Source organism: Nicotiana tabacum, chromosome 5 (assembly GCF_000715075.1).
Source record: "Nicotiana tabacum cultivar K326 chromosome 5, ASM71507v2, whole genome shotgun sequence".
Classification (NCBI taxonomy): Eukaryota; Viridiplantae; Streptophyta; class Magnoliopsida; order Solanales; family Solanaceae; genus Nicotiana; species Nicotiana tabacum.
The window spans coordinates 2,635,025-2,661,453 of record NC_134084.1 but is presented as its reverse complement, the minus strand read 5'-3'; the positions used below and the strand labels follow the sequence as shown (position 1 = coordinate 2,661,453).

At 38.3% G+C, this 26,429-nt stretch overlaps 3 protein-coding genes across 3 annotated transcripts; all 3 read right to left on the bottom strand.

The window, feature by feature from the left end:
* Window positions 1–335: 335 nt before the first annotated feature.
* LOC142181311 (uncharacterized) lies at window positions 336–1,803 on the bottom strand. Its single transcript, XM_075254330.1, has 3 exons — window positions 1,592–1,803; window positions 1,314–1,509; window positions 336–362 (listed from the first exon to the last, which is right to left on the bottom strand). Exons 1-3 carry the CDS (start codon window positions 1,801–1,803, stop codon window positions 336–338), a joined length of 435 nt encoding a protein of 144 aa, XP_075110431.1.
* Window positions 1,804–3,186: 1,383 nt separating this feature from the next.
* On the bottom strand, window positions 3,187–4,946 carry LOC142181310 (uncharacterized). Its single transcript, XM_075254329.1, has 2 exons — window positions 4,896–4,946; window positions 3,187–4,800 (listed from the first exon to the last, which is right to left on the bottom strand). The coding sequence occupies exons 1-2, from the start codon at window positions 4,944–4,946 to the stop codon at window positions 3,187–3,189; spliced, it is 1,665 nt and encodes a 554-aa protein (XP_075110430.1).
* Window positions 4,947–20,189: 15,243 nt separating this feature from the next.
* LOC107802072 (protein LURP-one-related 4-like) lies at window positions 20,190–22,280 on the bottom strand. The gene is made up of 3 exons (XM_016625513.2): window positions 21,784–22,280; window positions 20,780–20,998; window positions 20,190–20,659 (listed from the first exon to the last, which is right to left on the bottom strand). Exons 1-3 carry the CDS (start codon window positions 22,039–22,041, stop codon window positions 20,525–20,527), a joined length of 612 nt encoding a protein of 203 aa, XP_016480999.1. The 5' UTR covers window positions 22,042–22,280; the 3' UTR covers window positions 20,190–20,524.
* Window positions 22,281–26,429: the final 4,149 nt, after the last annotated feature.

Here is a 26,429-nt window from a genome sequence, read left to right as displayed (position 1 = left end):
ACATATCCATAGTGTAATACATAGGTTCACATGAGCATAGTAACTTTTGATCGGACATTATATATGTATTAAGAAATTAATCAAATAATAATAAATATTCGACCATAAATTTAATTATTATTGTATATTAACTTAAACGTGTTATAAAAATTTATCAACTTTAAATTTTAAATCAGACTATATTTTGACTCTATCACCAACAAGAAAATTAACATTTTAGCTTTGAGTGGGGTGTCCAAAGAGTCATCACATCAGAAGACTTACAAAATGCGGTGAAAATCATCAATATGTGTAGGGTATAAAGAAAAGGACACATTAATAAAAAGAAACAACTACTATACTTTTCTGCCAAAAGAGACAAACTGCAAAAAACAAAAACAAAAAAAAAAAAAAAAAATCCTAGTCAAAAGTTGCACAAAAATGTGCACAATTTATATGTTTTTATGTCAAGATTTTCAGCTGCACTCTTCAAGTGTGACTTCAACATATATACTACATATATATTATTAGAAGTGGAACCAGAATTTTAAGTTTATGAATTCGAAATTCTAATCCTTTTAAGTTGTTAGGTTTTATATTAATAATTTATACATATTTAATGATATTTTTTAAAAATTCGAATTTGAACCAAAGCCACGGGATTCGTCTGAACTCGTTCTTGGCAGTCTAGCTCCACCCCGTATATTATTATATTAACCCTTTCAATACCATAATTTGCTATTTGTAGGAAAATATTCCTAAAACTTTTTTCCACTTTCTTCTTCTCTTTCTCCTTCAATATATTCAAACTAATTAATTCAATTACTAAAATTTATCCACAAACTTGAAGCAATTTTTAATTACAAAGGTAATATTGATTTCAGAGATGATAATTACCAAGAGAGTTGTAGAAATGAAGTTCATCTCATGGATCTCAATGGCCAAGTTCTCTTCTCAATTGCACTCTATGACCATTCACCAAAAATTTCCTTTCACTATTTAAAGCTCGCAGCTCAATTGCACCATAAGGAGTGACTCTCACCACCTCAAACGGGTCTGACCATCTCGATTTTAACTTTTCAGGAAATAGTCTTAGCCTAGAATTGAATAATAATATCTGTTGGCCTGGCTCGAAGTGACGCGACTTGATATGCTTGTCATGCCATCTTTTTGTCTTTTCTTTATAGAGCTTAGCATTTTCATAAGAGTGCAACCTGAACTCATTTAACTCATTCAACCGCAAAAGTCTTTTCTCGCCCGCGGCTTCAAGGTCCATGTTCAGCTTCTTAATGGCCCAGTAAGTCGTGTTCCAGTTCAACGGGCAAGTGACATGCCTTCCCATAAACAAGCTTGTAAGGGGATGCCCCAATTGGCGTTTTATATGTAGTTCTATACGGCCATAAGATATCATCTAACTTTGCAGCCCAATCCTTCCTATTCACATTCACCGTCTTCTCTAATATTTGCTTTATTTCTCTATTTGACACCTCAGCTTGCCCACTTGTTTGAGGATGATATGATGTAGCAACTCTGTGGTGAACTCCACATTTAGCTAGAAGGTTATTCAACAACCGATTACAAAAATGAGTCCCCTCATCACTAATTAAGGCACGTGGAGTCCCAAATCTCAAAAATATGTTCTTTCACAAAAACAGCTACCACCATGGCATCATTTGTTGGCAAAGCAATTTCCTCCACCCATTTTGACTCGTAGTCAACTGCTAGCAAAATGTATTTGTTTCCTCTGGACGGTGGAAACGGCCCCATAAAATCTATCCCCCACACATTAAAAAGCTCAAGTTCTAGGATGTTATTCAAAGGCATCTCATGCCTCCTTGTGATTGTTCATGTCCTCTGACATTGGTCACACTTCTTAACGAATGCATTGGCCTCCTTGAATAACGTTGGCCAAAAGAGACCGGATTGTAGTACCTTTGCAGCTATTCTATCTCCTCCATGATGGCTCCTATAAAAGGTGATGCGTGACAATTATACAACACTAATTCCACCTCCTTTTCTGGAATGCATCTCCTCATCAACTGATCAGCACATTGCTTGTACAAATATGGCTCATCCCAGTAGTAGAAGTTCACATCATGTAGAAACTTCTTTCTAGCTTCAGATTGGATTTCAGGAGGAAGTACCCCACTTACAAGATAATTCACATAGTTTGCGTACCATGGGGGAGGGTCTTGGGTTATAGCAAAAAGTTGCTCATCAGGAAATACTTCTTTAGTTTGGCTACCCTCCTCTATGTGATCGTGATTTTCCAGCCTTTATAGATGGTCAGCTACTTGGTTCTCTGTCCCTCTTTGATCTCATATTTCTACATCAAATTCTTGCAACAACAAAACCCAGCGCATCAACCTAACCTTAGATTCCTTTTTTTGTAAACATATACCTGATTGCTGCATGATCGGTATGGACTATGACTTTCGTTCCCACCAATTATGCCTGAAATTTCTCAAAGTCTCACACAACAGCTAACAACTCCTTCTCAGTGGTGGTGTAATTCAGTTGTGCATCATCAAGAGTCTTACTCGCATAGTAGATGGAATAAAACACCTTGTCCTTCCTCTGGCCTAGCACTGCCCCAATAGCGTGATCACTTGCATCACACATAAGTTCAAATGATAAGGACCAATCGGGTGCCACAATAATGGGAACAAACACCAACTTCTTTTTGAGTTCTTCAAATGCCTTGAGGCAGGTGTCATCAAAGTTGAAAGTTACATCTTTTTCAAGCAACCTGCATAAAGGAGTAGCAATTTTAAAAAAATCTTTAATAAAGCATCGATAGAAACCCGCGTGTCCCAAGAAACTCCGGACACCCTTCACTGAAATAGGTGGAGGTAATTTTTCAACTGCCTCCACCTTTGCCTTATCAACTTCAATGCCGCCCCTAGATATTATGTGACCCAATACGATGCCTTCTTGTACCATAAAATGGCATTTTTCCTAATTTAGTACTATATTTGTTTCTTCACAACGGGCCAACACCTTGCTTAAATTTCTCAAGCAATCATCATACGAAGACCCAAAAACTAAAAAATCATCCATAAACACTTCCACGAATTTTTCTACCATGTCGGTGAAAATAGCCATCATGCACCTCTGGAAAGTGGCTGGTACATTACAAAGACCAAATGTCATTCGCTTGAAGGCAAAAGTACCATAAGGACAAGTAAAAGTGATCTTCTCCTGATCCTATGGCCATATGACAATCTGATTGTATCTCGAATATCCATCAAGGAAGCAATAATATTCATGCCCGGCTAATCTGTCTAGCATTTGGTCAATGAATGGAAGTGGGAAGTGGTCCTTGCGGGTTACTTTGTTGAGGCTTCTATAAATAATGCAGACTCTCCACTCCGTCACAGTGCGAGTAGGAATTAGCTCATTCTTCTCATTCTCAATCACAGTCATTCCTCCCTTTTTGGGCACACATTGAACCGAGCTTACCCAGTTGTTGTTAGAAATAGAAAAAATGATACCTGCATCTAGCAACTTGATTACTTCCTTTTTCACCACCTCTTTCATAATGGGATTTAACCTTCTCTGATGCTCCACACTAGGGCGGTGTCCATCTTCTAAGAAGATTTTATGCATGCAAATCGATGGACTAATTCCCTTGATGTTAGCAATAGTCCACCCAATGGCCTTTTTATGCTCGACGAGTACTCTGGGCAATTTTTCTTCTTGAGTGTTGGTCAAGCTGGATGAAATAATCACGTGCAATGTCCCAGAGTTCCCCAAATAAGCATAGTGCAGATGCGCTAGAAGTGGCTTATGTTCTAGCTTCGGAGCTTCTTCAATAGATGGCTTATGAGGGGTCAAAGTGACAGGCCTGTCCAACTCCTCAAATTTTCCAAACCCCTGGACATAACTACAGGACATATCTCGTACTTGCTCAATTTCTCCCATCATTTCATCTTCACTATCTTCTTTATCCCCAATCAATACTCGTTCAATAGGATCTATAGGGCTCATAGAGGTCACTAATGATGTGGCATCACTCTCCACCACAGAGATCATGGATAACTCTTCATAGTGGGCTGGCAACCTGAGTGATTTATAAACATTGAATACCCACACTCGATCACCTGCTCTCATCTTCATCTTTCCTTCGCAAACATCAATAATAGCTCGGCCCGTGGCTAAAAATGGACGCTTCAAAATAAATGGGACAACCTTATTGGGCTCGTAGTCCAGGATAACTAAATCAGCAGGGAATATGAAAGACCCCACTTGAATCAGCGCATCTTCAATCACTCCTTCAAGATGAGCAAGGGAGCGATCAGCTAGCCGTAAGATTATCGTTGTTGGGTGTGGCTCACTCAACCCCAATTGTTTGAACACCGATAGCGGCATAAAATCGATTCTCGCTCCAAGATCATATAAGGCTCGCCCAACTACATGTTTACCAATCGAGATTTGGATAGTGAAACTACCTGGGTCCTTCAATTTCTGAGGTAGCTTGCTTTGAATTCTTGAGCTACACTCCTTAGTGAGTGCCATGATTTCGAACTCGGTCAGCCTCCTTTTATTTGCAACTATGTCCTTGATGTACTTTTCATATTTGGGCACTTCTTGTAAGATGCCAACCAATGCAATATTGATTTGCACCTGTTTCAAAATATCAAGAAACTTTTTATATGCGACATTATCTTTTACTTTCTGCAATCTTTGAGGGAACGAAGGTGGTGGCCTTGCAACCACTGGTGGGGGTTGCTCAGCCACCGCCTCTCCAACTGACTTCTCAGATTCCTTAGATTTTTTTAATGTTGAATCAATAGTGGCTGGCCTCTCATCAAGAGTCACCTATTTGCTCTTTTTCGACTGAACATCTTCTAATTGTCTCCCATTTTTTAACAACACGGCATTAAGGGATGACTTAGGATTAGCTTTAGTGTCACTTGGAAGACTCCAATTGGTCTAGTGTTTTGAGCACTGGCAAGCTGTCCCATTTGGCGCTCCAAATTTCTGAAATCGGCCCTGAGCTATTGATTATCAAGCAACAACTGCTTCAACAAATCATTTATTTTCTCTTCTGCCTGTTGAGGTGGCTTCTGAGGTTGATTGAAATTTCCTATGGGTCTATAATGATTCTGATTCGGCTGATTTTCACCCCATGAGAAGTTGGGATGATTCTTCCAATTTGGGTTATAAGTGTTCTCATATTGTGCATTCTAATTCATTGGACCCCTGCTCTGTTGTCCCACATAGTATATAGATTCTGGATTCGTGGGCCACATGTCACTCATATAGTTGTCACCATATAGTTCGCAGCAAAGAGACATATGTTGTACATATTGCATTTGTTGTGTCTGTTGCATTGTCATTCTATTCATCTGGTTTGCCAATTTTGCTATCGCAGCTCTCATGGCCGAGAAGTCATCAAGCTCAATCAACCCGACTGCCTTATGTTTACTTGCCTTGCGTGAATCCCCATCTCATTTCCAGTTATGATCATTAGCAGTGAAGTTATTTAGCAAGAATTGAATTTCACTATATGGTTTTGCCATGCAACTACCCCCACAAGCTGAATCAAGATTCATCTTTGAGGCCTCATATATCCCGACAACAAAAGTGTGTCCAAATACCTCATATGTCTGATAATGGTGCGGGCAATCTCTGAGTAGCTTCTTTTATCTTTCCCAGGCTTGACGAAGTGTCTCGCCATCTCGTTGTGCGAACCCAAGAATCTGACTCCTCAATGACTTTGTCTTCTTGGTGGGGAAAAACTTGATTAAGAATTTCCTTTCTAGATCATCCCAAGTGTGGATTGAGTTCGCAGGCTCTTTCTTTAACCATTCCTTAGCTTCCCCCAATAGTGAAAAGGGAAAAAGTGTCAGCCTAACATAGTCCTTGGAAATGTTTGGATAATTGTAGGTGTTCGTAATTTCCAAGAAATTTTGAATTTGCCTCTGCGGATCTTCATGATATAGACCCACATATTGCCCTGTAGACTGCTTGTTGTACCATGTACTGTTTGAGTTCAAAATGCCATGTGATCTTAGGCTTCACAATAGCCTGAGTCATATTAGCAAGGGCCTTGCGGATTCTATCACCGCATGCTCTGCATTACCTGCCATCTCTATTGGTTGTGGTTGAACTACGATGTCCAACTCTCTTTCTATTCTAGTTCTAGATTCGACCTTCTTCCTCACTCTGTGAAGTGTCCGTTCATTTTCAGGATCAAGAGGAAGGAGATTGTTTGTGCTTCTACTCCTCCGCATTCAAGAGAAGAGCCTGTGTTAACACAAACAAGGTAAACTGAAAATTAAAACTTGAACAAATAACTAATAAAGCTTAAGTCAGCAAAGTAGCTAATTTTTAAGTCCTCGGCAACGGCGCCAAAAACTTGTTGCTCCCAAACGCACACGCAAGTATACGTGGTCGTACAAGTAATAAAATGATAAGTCGAGTATCGAACCCACAGAGACTTATATCAACTACGCACTAACTCACCAATATTGTTATTTAGTCAGGCTAAATTTGAGTTCAAGAGTTTAATTATACTAAACTACAATTCTAAGTAATAACTAAATTATCAAGCAGTAGAATGATTGTTATCTATTCAATAGAGACAAATATTCCAAGGTTGTGATCGATTCACCAATCTTATTCTGTTCTAGTTGACTCTCTCTTTCATACAATTCAAACATGGTTGCTAATTAATCGAATAATTGCTCTTGTAGCCTTCTCCCGAAGTATTACTCGCCTATTCAAAATAGATTAACGCATATATTCCTATGAAATCAATCTATTAAGAACACATTAAGATTACGATATTTAATTAAGCACGGTGACTAGGTATATTCCTATCCTAACCACAAATTCGCTCCCCCTAAGGGGTTAAGATCATGCTATCTTCAATTCTTCTCTAATCTAAACACGGCTTTCCCAACCATAGCATAGATAGTAAATAGAACCTAACTGCTGGCCAGACAATTAAGCAATTAATCACAGAATTGAAGAAACAACCATATATTAGTGAATTATAATCGAGGTTAAGTCAACGTTAAACAACAATATTAATGGCTAAATCACAATCCCAGAACAATGGGTTTTTTAGCCACTCATAATACTAGCAAACAATTGCATAAATTTTGAATAATTGAAAATACTAGAAAAGATGAAGAAATCTGAGATGTTCTTGCTCCCGGATGTTTCTTGTGTGTATTATTCCTCCAACGTGGTGTCTCTCCCTTCAAAAATAGGCTTAGTCTTTCTTTCATACGTGTTGGATAGGTCTAGGTCCAAATAAACCATGTCCCGAGCAAAATAGGACAAAAATCACGTCATCGGCGCCCTGGGTAGTGCCAGGCGCCCACCAAGGCGCTGCCTCAAAATTCTGTTTTGTCTCCAGCGCCACAGGTGGCGCCAGGCGCTGCCTGTGGCGCCCAAATGCCAAATTTTTTGGTTTTGTTCGTTTTGGCTCAAATCTTGCGCGTTTCGCCCCCCAATTGCTCCCGAATCATTCCTACACATAAAAACACTTCAGATTAATATAAATCATAGCATTTAACATCCCAAATTCATGAAACAAAAGTAAAATATGAGCGATATACATAGAAATATATATGCTTTAAGCTAAACATCAACCTCTCTACTACACTTTCACTAAAGCTATATCCTTTGATCTCAACTTTCAAACCTGACACTCCAAAATAGCCACTGGCTCAACAACATAAGTCAAATCACCATCTAATTGAATCGTGTTGAAATCCAAAACATGAGACGGATTGCCAATATACTTTCGGAGCATAGAAACATGAAATACCGGATACACACTCGATAAGCTGGGAGGCAAAGCAAGCTCATAAGCCACCTCCCTAATCCTCCGAAGCACCTCAAAAGGCTCAATGAATCGAGGACTCAATTTACCCTTCTTCCCAAATCTCATAACACCCTTCATGGGCGAAACCTTTAATAGAACCTTCTCTCAACCATGTAGGACACATCACGAACCTTCCTGACAGCATAACTTTTTTGTCTCGACTGCGGCTGTATGAAGCTGCTCCTGAATTACCTTCACCTTGTCCAAAGCATCCTGCACCAAGTCTGTACCTAATAGCCTAGCCTCACCCGGCTCAAACCAACAAACTGGAGATCTACACTGTCTCCCATATAAAGCCTCATATGGAGCCATATGAATACTCGATTGATAAATGTTGTTATATGCAAACTCCACGAGCAGTAGAAAATGATCCTATGAAACACCAAAATCAATAACACAAGCGCGCAACATATCCTCCAATATTTGAATAGTGTGCTTGGACTGCCCATCCGTTTGAGGGTGAAAAGTTGTGCTCAACTCAACCTGAGTACCCAACTCTCTCTGCATGGCCCTCCAAAACTGCAAAGTAAACTGAGTACCTCTATCTGAAATGATGGAAACTGGGACACCATGCAAGCGAACAATCTCTCGGATATAGATCTCTGCTAACCACTCTGAAGAATAGGTAATACACATAAGAATGAAGTGCGCGGTCTTGGTTAGCCGATCCACAATCACCCAAATAGCATCGAACTTCTTCAAAGTCCGTGGGAGTCCAGCTACAAAATCCATGGTGATCCGCTCCCACTTCCACTCTGGAATATCCATCTGCTAAAGCAAGCCACCCCATCTCTGATGCTTATACTTCACCTGCTGACAATTGTGACACCGAGCCACAAATCCCACAATATCTTTCTTCGTTCTCCTCCACCAATAATACTGTCTTAGATCCTGATACATCTTCGCGGCACCCGGATGTATGGAATACCGCGATCTATGGGCCTCCTCCAAAATCAACTACCGAAGCCCATCTACATTGGGCACGTATATCCGGCCCTACATCCTCAATACCCCATCATCACCAATAGTCACATCTCTGGCATCGTCGGGCTGAACTATGTCCTTAAGGACAAGCAAATGAGGATCATCATACGGGTGCTCTCTGATGCGATCAAGCAAGGAAGACCAAGAAACTACACAATCTAAGACCCCACTAGGCTCTGAAATATCCAACCTCACAAACCGATTGGCCAAGTCCTGAACATCAACTGCAAGAGGTCTCTCCCCAACAAGAATATATACCAAACTGCCCATACTCACTGCCTTCCTACTCAAGGCATCGGCCACCACATTGGCCTTTCCCGGATGGTACAAGATAGTGATATCATAGTCCTTTAATAACTCCAACCATCTTCATTGCCTCAAATTGAGATCCTCCTGCTTGAACAAGTGCTGGAGGCTACGATGATCAGTAAACACCTCACAAGACACACCATAAAGATAATGCCTCCAAATCTTCAATGCATGAATAATGGTAGCCAACTCCAAATCTTGAATAGGGTAGTTCTTCTCATGGGGCTTCAACTGACGAGAAGCATAAGCAATAACTCTACCCTTCCCCCCCCCCCCCCCACATCAACAAACACCCAATACCCACTCTCGAAGCATCACAATACAATATATATGAACCTGAAGCTGATGGCAAAACTAAAACTGGAGTCGTAGTCAAGGCAGTCTTGAGCTTTTGAAAGCTCGCCTCACACTCATCCGACCACCTGAATGAAGCACCCTTTGAGTCAATTTGGTCAAGGGTGATGCCATAGATGAAAATCCCTGAACAAACCGACAGTTATAACCTGCCAAACCAAGAAAGCTGCGAATCTCTATGGATGAGGATGGCCCGGTCCAACTCTGAACCACCTCTATCTTCTTTAGATCAACCTGAATACCCTCGTTGGACACCATGTGTCCCAAGAAAGACACTGAACTAAGCCAAAACTCACATTTGGAGAACTTTGCATAAAGTTTCTCCTCTTTCAACCTCTGCAACACAACTCTCAAATACTTTGCGTGCTCCTCCTGGCTACGCGAGTATACCAGAATATCATCAATGAATACAATAATGAACGAGTTGAGATACGGTCGAAACACGTTATTCATCAAATGTATGAATACTGTTGGGGCATTGGTCAGCCAAAAAGACATTACAAGGAACTCATAATGACCATATCAGGTCCTAAAAGTTGTCTTAAGAATATCCGAGTCCCTGATATTCAACTGGTGATACCCTGAACGGAGATCAATCTTGGAGAACACTCTCGCTCCTTGAAGCTGGTCAAATAAATCATCGATACGAGGCAAAAGATACTTGTTCTTGATTGTAACTTTGTTAAACTGCCTGTAATCAATGCACATCCTCATCGTGCCATCCTTTTTCTTAACAAATAGAAAAAGCGCACCCCAAGGCGACACACTAGACCGAATAAACCCCTTTATTAATGAGTTCCTGAAGCTGCTCCTTCAACTCCGCCGGTGCATTACGATACGGTGGAACAAAAATGGGCTGAGTGCCCGACACCAAATCAATACCAAAGTCAATATCCCTGTCTGGTGGCATGCCCGGCAGGTCTGCAGGAAACACATCGGGAAAATCCCTTACTATGGGAACAGAATCAATACTAGGAGTCTCTACACTAACATCTCTCACAAAGGCTAAGTATGAAAGACAACCTTTCTCAACCATCTGATGGGCCTTCAAGAACGAAATCACCCTACTAGGGACAAAATTAGTCAAACCTCGCCACTCAATCCGTGGAACCCTCGACATAGCCAACGTCACTGTCTTAGCAAGACAGTCTAATATAGCACGACACAGATATAGCTAATCCATGCCCAATATCACATCAAAGTCCACTATACAAAGCAACAAAAGGTCCACTCGGGTCTCCAAAACCCCTAACAGTCACTACACATGACTGATATACGCCGTCCACAACAATAGTATCGTCCACCAGAGTAGATACACGAATAGATGAAACAAGAGACTCACGGGGCGTATCCAAATAACGAGCAAAATATGATGACACATATAAAAAAGTGGAACCAGGATCAAATAATACAAAGGCATCCCTGTGGCAGACTGCGACAATACTTGTAATCACAGCATCTGAAGCAATATCATCTGGTCTGGCTGGGAGTGCATAGAAATGGGCATGACCCCCACCTGATCGACCTCCCCCTCTGGGGCAACCCCTAGCTGACTGACCCCTACCCCTAGCTGCCTGGGCGGGTGGTGAAGTAACTGGAGCTGAAGTCGAGGGCTGACTCCTCTGCTGAGACAGACCCTCAAGAATATGGGGACACTGCCTCCTCATATGTCTAAACTCTCCACACTCGTACGAACTCCCTGGTGCGGGGAACGGGGATTGAAGGGAACCCATAGCACCGGAATCACCAGTAGAAGGACCTAGCATGGAAGAACCCTAAATCGATGGAGCACGGACGAACTCTGGGCTGGTAGGGCACTAAGTGATGAATGGCCCTGATGTGAGCTGGGAGAACCATGGCCCGATGATGCCCCATGATGAACTGGGCGAGCTAACTAAGCATGTCTGAACGGACGGCCTCTGCCGTGCTGAAACTCACCTCTCGAAGGAACACTACCAAAACTACCAGATCCCCAAGGCCTCTTGGCCTCTCTCTCATCTCGTTCCTGGCAGCGAACTGACTCAATCTCGCGAGCAATGTCAACAAGCTCCTTAAAAGTAGCATCTGACACCCTCTGCCTGGTCATGATAATCCGAAGCTGATATGTGAGGCCATCAATGAACCTCCTGATTCTCTCTCTATCCGTAGGAACCAACCAAACAGCATGGTGAGCTAACTCCGAGAACCTCATCTAATACTGTGTCACAGTCATATCACTCTGACGCAACTGCTCGAATTACCTGCGCAGTTTCTCCCTGCGAGACTATGGCATATACTTCTCCAAAAAGAGGATGGAGAACTGGTAAGGGGCGCTGCATCAACAAGCCTACGCCTCTCATAAGCCTCCCACCAAGTAAAGGCAGCTCCAGAAAACTGAAAAGTAGCAAATGCTACCCCGCTGGTCTCCAGAATACTTGTTGTACGAAGAATCCTCTTACACTTGTCCAAGAAACCTTGGGCATCCTCACCCTCTGCACTACTAAAAGTTGGAGGCTGAAATCTACCAAACCTCTCCAATCGACACTACTCGTCGTCAGGCATAACTGGTACCACATAATCCTAGACTGGTGCAACCGACTGGGCTGGAGGTGCCCCCGGTGTCTGAAGTCCCTGCACAACCTGCTCAGGTGTGCGAGCAGGGGGAGTCTGAGTACCTCCCCCAGCCTGAGAAGTAGTTGCGGCCGTAGTAACTGAGACTGCCTGAGCCAGGCCAGTGCACACTGATGGAATCTGGGTTAGGTCCTGAAGGCCTGGAATCACAACAGGCACAGCCGGTGCCCGATCTAGTCCTGCTGGAGCATCACCAACTGGAACCTGATCATGAACTGGGGCAGCTGGTGGATCTGCAGGTGTTGCCTTAGCTATTGTGCGGGATACATCCCTGCCCCTACCACGACCTCATCTGCGTCATCGGCCTCTAATGGCCCCAGCTTTTGGTACTGGCGGTCGTCCGTCCTGACCGGTAACACATGTACTCACCATCTGTGAGAGAATAGAATAACAGAAGTTTAGTACTAGAATCAACAGATTCGCACAACAGGAATTCAAGAATATAAAGTTTTTCCTAAAGGTTCTACAGCCTCCCAAGGATAAGTACAGACATCTCCGTACCGATTCGTGAGACTCTACTAAACCAGCTCATGACCCGTAAGACCTATGTAACCTAGGCTCTGATACCAACTTGTCACGACCCCAAATAACCCGATCGTGATGGTGCTTATCACAGTACTAGGCCAACCGAATCAACACAAACCAGATGGAAGATCTTTTGTAAAATTTACTTTTCTAAACAAATTAAGTCTCAATTCTTTCATTTTAAAATATCAAGAGAAATACGCGGATACAAGTACAAAAATACATCAACACATCCTGAATCTGGTGTCACTGATCATGAGCCACTAAGTACACCTACACTATCTTCTAAATACAAAATAAGTCTAAAATACAAAGTACTAGGATAGGAAGGAGAAAGGCAGGGTTGCGAACGCCGTGCAGCGACCTTGCGATCTCCGGATAAGACTCTGAGAGTGCTGGAAGCTCTCACTCTGATGCTCGGGCACTGGATCTACACACAAGGTATAGGGAGTAACGTGAGTACGCCAACTCAATAAGTAACTAAAGTAAATAAAGTCTAAGTGCAGTGACGAGCATTTAAAAAATCATATGCATACTTAATCAGGAATCTCAACAGAAATATCAAAGTCAAAATCTACAGTTCAATAACCAAATACCTTGTAAAAACTCCAGTTTCAGTGAAAATCCTTTAAAACATAGATTCTATATTTTCAATAGGGGCTTAGTATAAAAGAAGAGTGAAAACAGAAAATCTCATAAACAAGCTCATCACATCACTCATAAGTATAACCTCTCGGGGCAAGCCCCGCAGTCACTCGTGACTCAACTCTCGTCAATCAGTACTCACACTCAACACTCCGGCTTAATAGATATCCCATAATAATAATAATAATAATAATAACCGTTGCAGCGTGCAGCCCGATCTATATTATATAGTCGACTATGATTACTGGGGGTGTACAGACTCTGGAGGGGCTCCTACAGCCCAAGCGTCATATCGCTGCGGTGCGCAGCCCGATCCAATATATGTATCACAGCGGCGTGCAGCCTGATCCATATATATATAAATATCACTGTGATGTGCAGACCTATATATATATAACCCTCACTATTAGGTCCTCAACCTCTCTTAGTCATTAACCTCACGACCACTCGGACATTTCAGTGAAAAATCAGAAAAACTCATCCCAAATAGTTTTCATCTATTAAGAAATAGAGTAATGAAACCGGATTAACAATAAACAGGTAAACCTTGACTGAGAATATGCTTTCAAATCAAAACAGTGTGAGAAAAGTAGTAAAATACCCCTAAGGGTCTAAACAGTTCGGCACAGGGCCCCAAACATGGCATTCGGCCAGAGTTAACAAATTCCTTTCTAAAAAACATGGATACTATATACAGTATATCAAATTATGCAACTATACAGTCGCCACAAGACGGACCAAGTCACATTCCCTACGGGTGCATGTCCACACGCCCGTCACGTAGCATGTGCATCACCTCATTTATCAAAACAGTACGAAGTTCCGGGGTTTCATACCCTCAGGTTTAGATTTACAATCGTTACTTACCTCAAACCGGATGAAATACTACTCCGCGACGCCATTTCCTCTCAACTCAGCCTCAACTCGCGTCGAATCTATCCAAAATTAGAATCATAACATCAATATATGCCAAGGGAACGAAGCCCATGCGAAAAAAATCAATTTACATCAAAAATCCCGAAATTGGTAAAACCTGACTCCCTGGCCCACATTTCGGAATCTGATAAAAATTACATCAATAGAATCCTTATCCTCCCACGAGTCCGTACATACCAAGAACATCAAAATCGAACCTCAAATGGCCCCTTAAATTTCCAATTTACACTCTCCAATTTCAAACCCTAATTCCCCAATTTTAGGCTTTAAATCCCACTAATTTCATATCTAATTAGTTAGAAATCACTATAGAATCGAGTATTGAGTTCAAAAATCTTACCTCCAAGTGTTTCCCTTCGATTCCCTCTTCAATGCCTCTCAAAAAGCTTCAAAACCGCTCAACAATGGTGGAAAATGGGTTAAAAATCGCGAAGGCAACTATTTAAACATTCTGCCCAGGGATTATTTCCTTCTTCGCGAACGTGCTAGCTCCCTCTCGTTCGCGAAGCACAAAATTCCATTGTCCAATAATTTCTCTTTCGTGAACTTGAAGCCTTTCACGTGAACACAAAGCTTCAGCTGCCCAAGCCTTCGCGAACACGATGAACAACTACCAGGTCCCCCAGCTGCTCCAACATCCCTACGCGAACGCGGGACCTACATCATGTTTACGATGCACAGTCTGCCTCACCCTTCGCGAATGCGGAACCAACATCGCGAACGCAAAGAGTACTTCACCTGCCTCACTCCACATCCCTTCGCAAACATGAGAGCCCTCTCACGAACGCGAAGGACAAATCTCTGAAAATAGAAACCTGAAGAAATCTGCAACTCCCCAAAACAAGAATTTGATCTGTTAACCTCCCGAGGCCCTCGGGACCTCAACCAAACATGCCAACACATCCCATAATATCATTCAAACTTGTTCCAACCTTCGGAACACTCAAAACAACATCAAAACATCAAATCACCCTCGGATTCAAGCCTAAGAACTTAGAAATTTTCAAATTTCGCAAACAATCAAAAAGTCTACCAAACCTCGTCCGGATGACCTGAATTCTTGCACACACGTCCCAAATGACACAACGGACTTACTCCAATTTTCGGAATTCCATTCTGACCCCGATATTAAAATTTTCACTACCAACCGGAAAATGCCAAAATTCTAATTTCGCCAATTCAAGCCTAAATCTACCCCGGACCTCCAAAATACATTTCGATCACGCTTCTAAGTCCCAAATCACCTAACAAAGCTATTCGAACCATCGGAATTCACATCCGAGACCTTTTTCACATAAGTCAACATCCGGTTGACTTTTCCAACTTAAGCTTACTCAAAAGAGACTAAGTGACTCATTCCTCTACAAAATCACTCTCAACTCGAACCAACCATCCAAATACCACATAATACAGCTGAACAGGACATAAAGAAGCAGAAATGGGGGAAACGGAGCGGTAACTCATGAAACGACCGGCCGGCTCGTTACAGTATTGAAGTATATAGCAATATGAACTCACATCTTTAAAATATAATGAGTTCAATGCTAAAAACCTTAACTGTTGAACCCATAAAAGTTAAATCCTAGATTCGTCTTTGATAAGGTCTGCATAGACACTACCCTCTCCAAACCTCCACCTGTAGAAATATATTGTGTATTTTGTTGTTGTTGGTATATGCATCAGGTATTTGAAACCTACTGGCCCACCTAATCCGAATTCGCGCGCTTTGTGGGCTCACTAAAAGAGAAGTACCTCCCTTTTTAGGACTTAAATTCAAGACTTCTAGTTAAGGTCGATGCGTTTCATACGTCCCACCATACTTCTTAGTGGTAGATGACAGAATTTTACAAATTTTTGAACGTTTTGTATGTAGTAGATGTCCAGAAATTGGAAACCTAATGTATTATTTTGTTTAATTTTTTTCCAGAAACCACGAGTTTTTGGCCGTTTAAACTAAAAATGTAGGAATTAGCTGCTACAAGATTCAACAATTTGATAAAAAAATCATCTTTTAAAGTTACAAATACTACTGGTCATGTTGTCGCAGAGGTTAGTACTTAGTTCTCTGAATTTTCACAGCGTAAATATATGTGTATTTTAATTAATTTGTTGTAGCGCCTTTCGCTATCTTCCAGCTTATTATTCCAAATGGTAGGCTATCTGCATCACACCCTTTGGGGTGTGACCCTTCCTCGAACGTTGCATGAACGCAAAATACCTTATGTACAGGGATACCCTTTTTTCGATAGCGTAAAAATTTGTTTATACTATATAAAAATTAATCTCTTTTAGCTATATATGAAAGAGAAAAACATTAATTTCTATGTTCTAATTTTTGGTGATTTATAATTTGTAGGTAAAACAGAAGCAATCGTCAAGAGGATTTGCCTATGGTGATGATGTGTTAACTCTTGAAGTTGAACCAATTATAGATCACTCCTTAATTGTGGCCCTTGTGACAGTATGCGGTTTGATTCATGGCAACCTAATTTTTTTTATTTAATACATGTATATTTCTGTCAATTGCCTGGAAATATTAAAAACATCTAATATTATTCAACAAATAAAAAAACATTTCTTAGCCGAATATTATAGGTACCTTAATTACTAAAAAAAATGAATTGGATATATAATACATCATATTTCATTGTTCATTGTGTTCGTATGCATATACATATCACCTAAAAAATAGAACATTAGCCTTTAATTTTTCCTTGATCGACGCCATTTAAATCGTTTAAGAACCATGTCCCTGTTATAAGCAATAGTTGCACCAATATGGATGAAACCAGTTTGCCCTACACAGTTGCAACAGTACTGATGATGCCGCGCGTATTCACTATTTTTATCTCTAAAATGTTATGACATGTTTAAGATTATACTTTTTTTATAATTATTTTTCTCTTATGCTTCGTATCGAATTATATTTTATATATCGAAAAATTTTAGTAGCTAAGTTTGTTAGTTATCTAAGGCAGAATAGAATGGCATCTATACTTGTGCCACTTTATCATCCCGGTCCTTATATTCAATAAAGTTTCATCTAGACACCTGAACTCAGTCAAAATATGTATTTTAAACCACTTTGGCATGAAGAAAATATCATGTCCACATTAGATAAATCAATGCCACATCTTTATTTATTTAAAAATTAATTTTTAATAATATTTCAAATCCATCCCCATCTTCCTATGCTGTCGGCGACACTTATCACCGGAAAACAACCGGAAAATCGGAGTCGCCTCTATCGTTTTGCTCTCTTTCCTCCTTTTTGAGCACAATCTTAAACCGGAAACTATTCAATTTTGATAAATAAAAAAAAATATCCTACTTCATCTCTTTACTCTCACTATTTTAGGTAAAACCAGTGTAATCTTAGAATTTACTGAGACGCAAAAAGGGGCAACAACCAACGAGCATCGTACCATCACTAGAAAATAAAGAACTATATCGCTGGAAGTATTTCACTGTCGACCAGCACAAAGCAAAACCAGATCGTTGGAAAATAATCACTACTGCACTCCACTACCTATTTCTCCACTCACCGAACTCTTTTGGAAAACCCATGACCACAATGGATAGATGAACACGAAAATTACTTGGCCATAGCTTTTTGATATCTTTAAAAACTTTAACCTCATTAACAAATCTGCTTATTTAGCTTCCCTCAAAGAAAATTCTTCTTCTTTTTGTACTATTAATTTTGTTCCTAACTATCCACAAAGGGGTGCACCTGTTATTTTACTGTAAACAAGAAAGAGGGGGGGAAGAAGATGGGGAGAAATAAGGGGAATAAGGACGAAGGGTTGGGAAACGGGTAGAGTACTTGGGTTGGGAAATTAATTTACTCTTTTTCTTTTTTATGGTTATTCTTTATTATTTTTAAATCAAGATAAATATATCCATTCTCCACTCTCCTTTTTAAAGCGTGTCATCACTTATTTTTTTGACTCAGCAAAATGAATGACACATAAGCTCAGTCAATGGTCAGAGGAGTTTAAAATACATGTTTTGACTGAGTTCAGGTGTCTGGATGAAACTTTATTGAACACAGGGACCGTAATGACAAAGTGGCACAAGTATAGGTGTCATTTAGGCTATTCTGCCGCTATCTAATGAACTTTTATCTTATTTGTAAGAATTCGATGCATCTTGTAATCACTACTAGAAATTCGGGCAAAATCGCTCCAAAAAAAACGATCAAAGTTGGTCGATAATGGCCAATAACCATTCAAAACGCGACCATTTACGTGTGGACGATATTTTGAAGGTCGGAAGGGCATACCGACCAAAGTTAGTCGGAAATTACCGACCAACTTTGGTCGGTCAATTAAATTCAAAAAAAAATTGCCGGAAAAAAAACCAAAGTTGGTCGGTATTTTAATTATGTAATTAAAAAATGCACCATCTGAGAATCGAACTGGGGTCTGTAGTGTAGTAAGATATTATTCTACCACTAGACCATTGATACATTTTGGTTTAAGACAGTCTTTTATTTCATTTATACTCTTTAATTATATTTTCGCACGAAAATAACCGACTAGAGTTGGTCGGTTTTATTAGAAAATAATATTGTCGATCATAGTTGGTCGGTTTTTTAAAATGACCGGCCGAATTAACCGACTGATTTCAGTAGGTTTTTAAATATTAATTTTAATTTATATTAAATGAAAAACTGACCAAAGTTGGTCTGTTTCTCAAAAAATAAATTTCTCGGGACCCAAAATAGTTTCTCGCATTTTTGTGCCAAAGAAAACCGACCAAAGTTGGTCAGTTTCGTAAAAAAGAATTAAAAAATAAAATATTTTGAAAAACCGACCAACTTTAATCATTTTTTTGGTCGGTTTTTTAACCAACCAAAATTGATCGGTCGGCCGTGATCGGGCTTTGCCGAATTTCTAGTAGTGAATCTTATTCCTCATTTCTCCTTCTCCTACTCCGCACTATCTATAATTTTTATAAATAAAAAAAATAGACTATATCAAAGCAAATGTGTGGTTTTCAATTCTCATATGGTGGATATTATTATAGTAGGAACGTAAGAAGGTTGAACACCGCCGTCCAGCAGCTTGTCATTTACAAATGGTCTTTTACTAAAATGTATACAAATATTTTCCACGTAGTCTGTTTCCAAAAATAGTAGTACTAAACTACAATAAATTTATCAACGAGATTGTTGTTTTTCTTTCTACACAAACAGAGATTAGAGAGAAATTCAAAATTTGACGTTTATGAATTCTAAAATTTAAAATTTACGGCTTCTGAATATATAATATTTAGTAAAATTCTCAACAAATATATAGGGGTTGGAACAAAGTTATTTGTTAAGTCGAACTTCTACTTTTCATGCTAGTTTCGCTCCAGGTAGATGCAGATCCGAAATTAAAATTTAGTGGACTAAACTCATATATTTTAAAAATATTTGGGTTTAATATTTAATATTTTTTTGAAATTTCAATAACTTTTATATATATAACTATGTTTTGTGTGTTGAAGATACTTATTTCAGCTAAACTCATAGTCAATAAACTCCATCCATCTTTGATAGTGCAAACTCTACTAAAAAGGATTTCCAACAAAGTTATTGGTTCAGTCGAACTCGTATTTTATATGCTAGGTTTGCACCTAGTAGAAATAGATCCGAAATTTAAATTTGATGGACTGAACTCATTATATTTCTTAATCTTTGAATTTAATATTTAATATCTTTTTTGAAATTTTAATAACTTTTATAGGTATATTTACCTTTCATGTTGAATATACTTAAAAGCAATTTAGTGTCTACTTTTTTGGAGTATACAATCATTTAAAAGTAAAAAAATAAATGTTGTTTAAATTGAATTCTCTCTAGCTAGTTAAGGTAAATAGGCAATTGTGGAATCATTTGTCACAAAAATTATATAGTAAACACCTCCAAAAAAGACATGGATTTTATATTATCAATGGAATAAAGAATACACTAAGTTACCTTATATAAATAAAGAAACATTTAAAAGCAAACAAATAAAAGAATATGGTGTATTGTACATTTGAATTTCCCTTTACAAAATTAAGCCCTAAACAAGCTTGTTAAGGAGAAATCACTTGTATAGTTGTATGTTTGACGTTACAATCTTGATATTTACAAAGAGATCAAATATAAAATGTATTCTTAAATCAGAATGGTAGTTCATTTATTGGTCTAGAAGTCGATGAATCTTGAAATTCTATAGAAATTTACTAGTCCCTCGGGGACATCCGATAGAATTGGCTCGATACCAAAAAAATTAATTAGCATGATTCATGCGCGAGAATGACACGCATAAATCAATAAATTTTATAAGAAATTGTTGGTGTTGGTCATAATTTGCCATGAATTAAGCCACATATTGTCACAAGAGCCACAATTAAAGAGTGATCTATATTTGGTTCAACTTCTAGAGTTAACACATCATCACCATAGCCAATTCCTTTTGATGATTTCTTCTGTTTTACCTACAAATACACCCAAAAAAAAATTAGAACATACAAAAAATTTTACACTGTCAATATATATAATTATATTCATATTATTTCTATGAATGCGAAAATTCAAAGAATTATATATGTACTAACCTCGGCAACAACTTGGCCAGCAGTATTTGTGACTTTAAATGATGATTTTTTGTCCAATTGTTGAATCTTGTAGCAATTATTTCCTACATTTTCATCACATCCAACATTACATATGACATCTTCTCTTGAAAACATGCCATTCCTCCTTACTTGAAACAATGGCCTCCCTTTTATTCCACCACAACCATAGCCATTCCAACGACCAAGAACTCGTAGTTTCTGAAGAGAGAAAAAAAAATAACTTTAGTACAAAAATTAAAAAAAATATACATTTAGTTAAAATAAGCTTAAGTTCTCAGTAGTATTTCGGATGGTGTAAAAAATATTTAGACAATCAGATTAGTGGTAAGATAATTACTCATAAATCTCTATAAAGGGCAGCCTGGTGCACTAATACTCCCACTAGAGGTCCGGGGAAGGGCTGGAGTGATACCCTAGGCGAATCTCACATCGACAAAATACGGAAGAGATGCTGGATATATAGTAGACAGGTCTTAGACTCTAGTGACGCGTTTTAAACTCGTGAGAGCCTAGGCCCAAAGCAGACAATATCAGTAGCAGGCTGGGTTGTTACAGCTGGACCACAAGGATCTATTGTACGCAACCTTACTCTGCATTTCTGCAAGAGACCGTTTCCACGACTTGAACCCACGACCTCTTGGTCACATGGTAACCTAGCAATACATGGTAACCTAGCAAAGATGTTGAACGTATGATCACATGTTAAACTACGTATATATACTACAACAACAACATATCCAATTGTGAGATGGTAATGAGGCTGGTGGGTGTACGCAAACCGTACCACTACTTTTGTGAGATAGAGATGTTGTTCCATATAGACCCTCGAGTCAAGAAAAGTATTTTTTAAAATATGTTAAACTATATTAATAGTGTAAAAATAAAGTTTATAGTATCCGTGCATATAGCTTAAATCCTATTTCAATTTGTTGAAATATACATGCAAAACATTCAAAAGATAGTGAATTTATGTCATGTTTTACCTCTCTTTTAATGGAGAAGAGAACTTGGCCTTTGAGATCCATTAGACAAACTTCATCTCTACAACTTTCTTGGTAATTATCAACTCTAAAAACAATTTCACCTTTAGAATTAAAGACAGTACAACCATTTCCATGGAAAACTAAAGATTTCATCCATATAGTAAATGTTTCTCTTATTGATGTCACATAAGGAGACGACGACGAAGAAGGAGAAGAAGAAGATTGTTGTAACAATAATTCCGGACAAATTTTAGCCATAATTGAAGCTAACAACAATAACTACACTTCAGTTCCAAACTACGACTCAGTAGTTTGAAGGAACAATAACAACAATAATTATGCTTCAGTTTCGAACTACGCCTCAATAGTTTGAAGAAACAATAATAACTACGCTTCAGTTTCGAACTACGGATCAGTAGTTTGAAGGAAGAAGATGCAAAAGGTAGCAAAAAGCTTTAGGAATGGTTTCACTCAAAGAATAAATGATTGGGGAAGATAATTGAAAGGGTTTATATAAATCTATTTTTGAATAATATATTGACTATAGAACACGTCTCTGTACAACTTTGACGAGGATTTCTTCTGTGGCGGATTCAATAAATAAGTTAGTTGGTTATCAAATTCAGTGATGTGATGTTTATATATATAATCATTCAGTTATTAGTAATTTTATTTCACTGAGCATATTTATTCTTGAATTAAAATAAAATATGTGGTTTGGTCCATTTAGATAGGATATATGTTATATATTTAGATTATTTTCGATATTTATACTACCCTCAAACAAGAAGCAACAGTAATAAATGTAACATTATATATACCTTATTAATTAAATGTTTTAATAACTAATAACTCGTTAAATTTGAAGTACATATTTCAAATAATTAAATTAATGTTAAATATGTTTAACCAGATATTACAAGGACCAAAAATATTAAAAGAGTATATTTTTCTTATATATATGTACGAAAATCTAGCATAAATAGAATTACATGTACATTTTAGAATAAATTTTACCAACTCATAACACATAGAGTCTAAATTCTTGATATGTCACTATTTCTTGAATTTTCTTTGTTATTGCAGTTTCCACTTCTCTATTATGTCGTTCGAGTTCTTTTAAAATTAAAGGCCTTCAGGTATGTATCAAATTCTCCAAAAATAATGTATTTGTTAAGGATTCAATATCAGTAGGAGTCCAATTGCATTTTTGAAGAGTATGTTGGAGCTTGAGTTAAGGTGTAAAGTGAAATAGAGAGAAAAGAATTGGAGAAAAACGAAATGTATTTATATGGAGAGACACTTCTTCTAGCTCTTAAAGAGTAAAGAAAAGAGAAAATTTTATCATATCATTGTCATCGCTAGCTCGGCTTTGGATTCGATCAAAATGATTTGATTGATAAATTTTTTGGACTAAATTTATTTTCTTTTCCATTATTTTTTTATTTTTTCTAATATTATTCGCGTGCGGTTTGAATATTTCTGCCAAACAGAAACCTATTTCCAAACAAGTTCCTTTGCACCTGTTGAGTCTCTAACTACTTGGCTATAAATTTAGAGGCTTGGCCTTATTTTTACACCGAAAATTTGAAGACACTCTCCCCTCTCTCTTCTGCATATTGCATATTCTCAAAGCACAAAAAGTAAGTGTTAGTATAATTTGTTGCCGTTTGTTGAGTTCTCGAAATTCTGTAATTTCCATGTCATGTTGTTAGGTGTTGTGCTGATTTTCTTACCATATTTGGTTTTTCTATCTCTTGAAAGAAAGGGCAATATACTTACCATAATTAGGTTTTCCTTCTTGTAAAAGAAAATTATAAATCTCTCATGTTTGGCTAGTCCTTTTCTTGTAGGAAAAGGTTTGGGCTTCTATAAATTGAAGATCCTTCCTTCTCATTCAGTAGCATCCACAATGTAGTCATAAGGGGTTTGAGAGTCATGTTTATGGGGAGAACTTTACGGGACAAGTGTTAGTATGTCACTTGTGGTTGCCTCTTCGTGAGATTGTTCTCTCGTTATTTTGTACTCTCTTTTATATAGTGGATTTCTCATCTTCATTTGGGGGCGTAAGTCAATTAACCGAACCTTGTTAAATGTTTGTGTCTATTTTGGTATATTTCTCGTTTGTTGTATGATTTATCATCGTTGAAGGTTTGTTTTACTAGCTTCCGCATGAAACTTGACTTATTTCGGTCCTAACAAGTGGTATCAGAGTGAGGTTCAAGACAGGTTCATCTTGGCGAGTTCAGTTCTAGCCGTAACATATTTAACGATAATCGTGATTTTTGTTTGAGAAATTTGACCAGTGTGCTACGCACGTTCAGAAATATTTTGTGGTGGAGATTTGGAGATGCGACCTGTTGAAGGCTATGTGAAGAAGGTGGATCAAATTTATTTTGTCAGAAAATTCAGGCCAAGGGGGAGAGTTGTTAGGTGTTGCCCTGATTTTCTTACCATATTGGGTTTTCCTATTCTTAGAAGGAAACATAGAACATTTAGCTAGTCCTTTTTCTTGGAGGAAAAGGTATGGGCTTCTATAAATTGAGGATCCTTCCTTCTTATTCAACATCATCCACAATGTAGTCATAAGAGATTTGAGAGTTGTGTTTAGGGGGAGAACTTTACGGGATAAGTGTTATTGTGTCACTTGTGTTTGCCTCTATGTGAGGTTGTTCTCTCGATATTTTGTACTCTCTTTTTATATAGTGGATTGCTCATCTCCGCTGTGGACGTAGGTTAATTGACCGAACCGCGTTAAATATTCATGTCTCTTTTGGTATATTTCTCTTTTGTCATGTGGTTTATCGTCGTTCAAGGTTTACTTTACTAGCTTCTGCATGACACCTGACTTTTTCGGTCCTAACAAGTAGTATCAGAGCAAGATTCAAGACAGGTTCATCTTGACGGGTTCAGTTCTAATCGCAACCTATTTGACGGTAATCATAATTTTTGTTTGAGAAATTTGATCGGAGTACTACTCACTTTGAGACAAACTTTGCGATGGAGATTTGGAGATGCGGCATGTTGAAGGTTATGTGAAGAAGGTGAATCAAGTTTATTTTGTTAGAAAATTTAGGCTAAGGGGGAGAATTGTTAGGTGTTGTCCTAATTTTCTTACCATATTTGGTTTTCCTATCTCTTGAAGGAAAGGGCAACATATTTACCATAATTGGATTTTCCTTCTCGTAGAAGTAAATTATAAATCTTCCATATTGGCTAGTCCTTTTTCTTGTAGGGAAAGGTTTTAGACCTCTATAAATTGAGGATCCTTCCTTCTCATTCATAAGCATCCACAATATAGCCATATCGGGTTTGAGAGTCGTGTTTAGGGGGAGAACTTTACGGGACAAGTGTTAGTATGTCACTTGTGTTTGCCTCTTCGTGAGGTTGTTCTCTCGTTATTTTGTACTCTCTTTTATATAGTGGATTGCTCATCTCCATCTGCAGACGTAGATCAATTGATCGAACCACGTACGTTAAATGTTTGTATCTCTTTTGGTATATTTCTCGTTTGTTGTATTATTTATCGTCGTTGAAGGCTTGCTTTACTATTTTCCTCATGAAACCTGACTTATTTCGATTCTAACACATGTATTACAGAATAATATTTCTTTCTATTTTGGGATGAATTAATCCAAAACCTTGACAATTACAAAAATATTAAATTTCTTAAGGAAACACAATTTGTTTATGTTGTTTTGCCTTGCACAAAGATTTTAAACATAATCCAACCAACATAATTTCTTGACGAGCTGTAAAGTAAAGCAGGATTAATGTTTTGTATATTAATTCTTGTGTCCTTGACTCCTTGTCAATACCCTACATATTGATGCTTTTCAATCGAGGTTTGAAAGTCTCGTGACTCTGGTGGTGAACTACTACGTAAATAAGTAAATTCTTATTTAATCCAGCTTTGAATTTTTTGTCTTGTTAGAAATTATATTATTTAAAGGAAAACGAAAGTTTTGACTAAGTTTAAATGACTTACACTAATTCCTTTTTTTTCCCTGGACTCATTCCTTTTTAGGAGGGTCAACATATATACACGGTTTGTGTCTTATAGATATGCACGAATTTGTTTAATCAGTTTTCCAGATTGAAACATTTTAAACTAAAATCAAATCGAATTAGGCCAAATTATGATTTATTTAAATTTAGTTTACAATTTCAGCTGAGAATTAAAATCCAAACTGATGAGTTCTAAGTTTTTGATATTTAATATATATATATATATATATATATATATATATATATATATATATATATATATATATATATATATATATATATATATATATATATATGTTAGGGATATCTTCGGGCCGCACCGGTGGCCACAAAGGAGACTGGTGGTGGAATGCAGTTGTCCAAGGTAAAGTGGAAGCAAAGAAGGCAGCTTACCTGCGGTTAGTAGGGAGCACTGGCGAGGAGGAGAAGAGAGCGAATAGTGAGAGGCATAAGGTAGCTAGGAAGGAGGCGAAGATGGCAGTAACGGAGGTTAAGACGGCAGTTTTTGCTCGTCTATATGAGGAACTAGGGAACAAAGGCGGGGAGAAGAAGTTATTCCGACCCGCTAAGGTGAGAGAGAGAACGGCTCGGAATCTGGACCAAGTGAGGTGCATAAAAGATGATGACCGCAAAGTTTT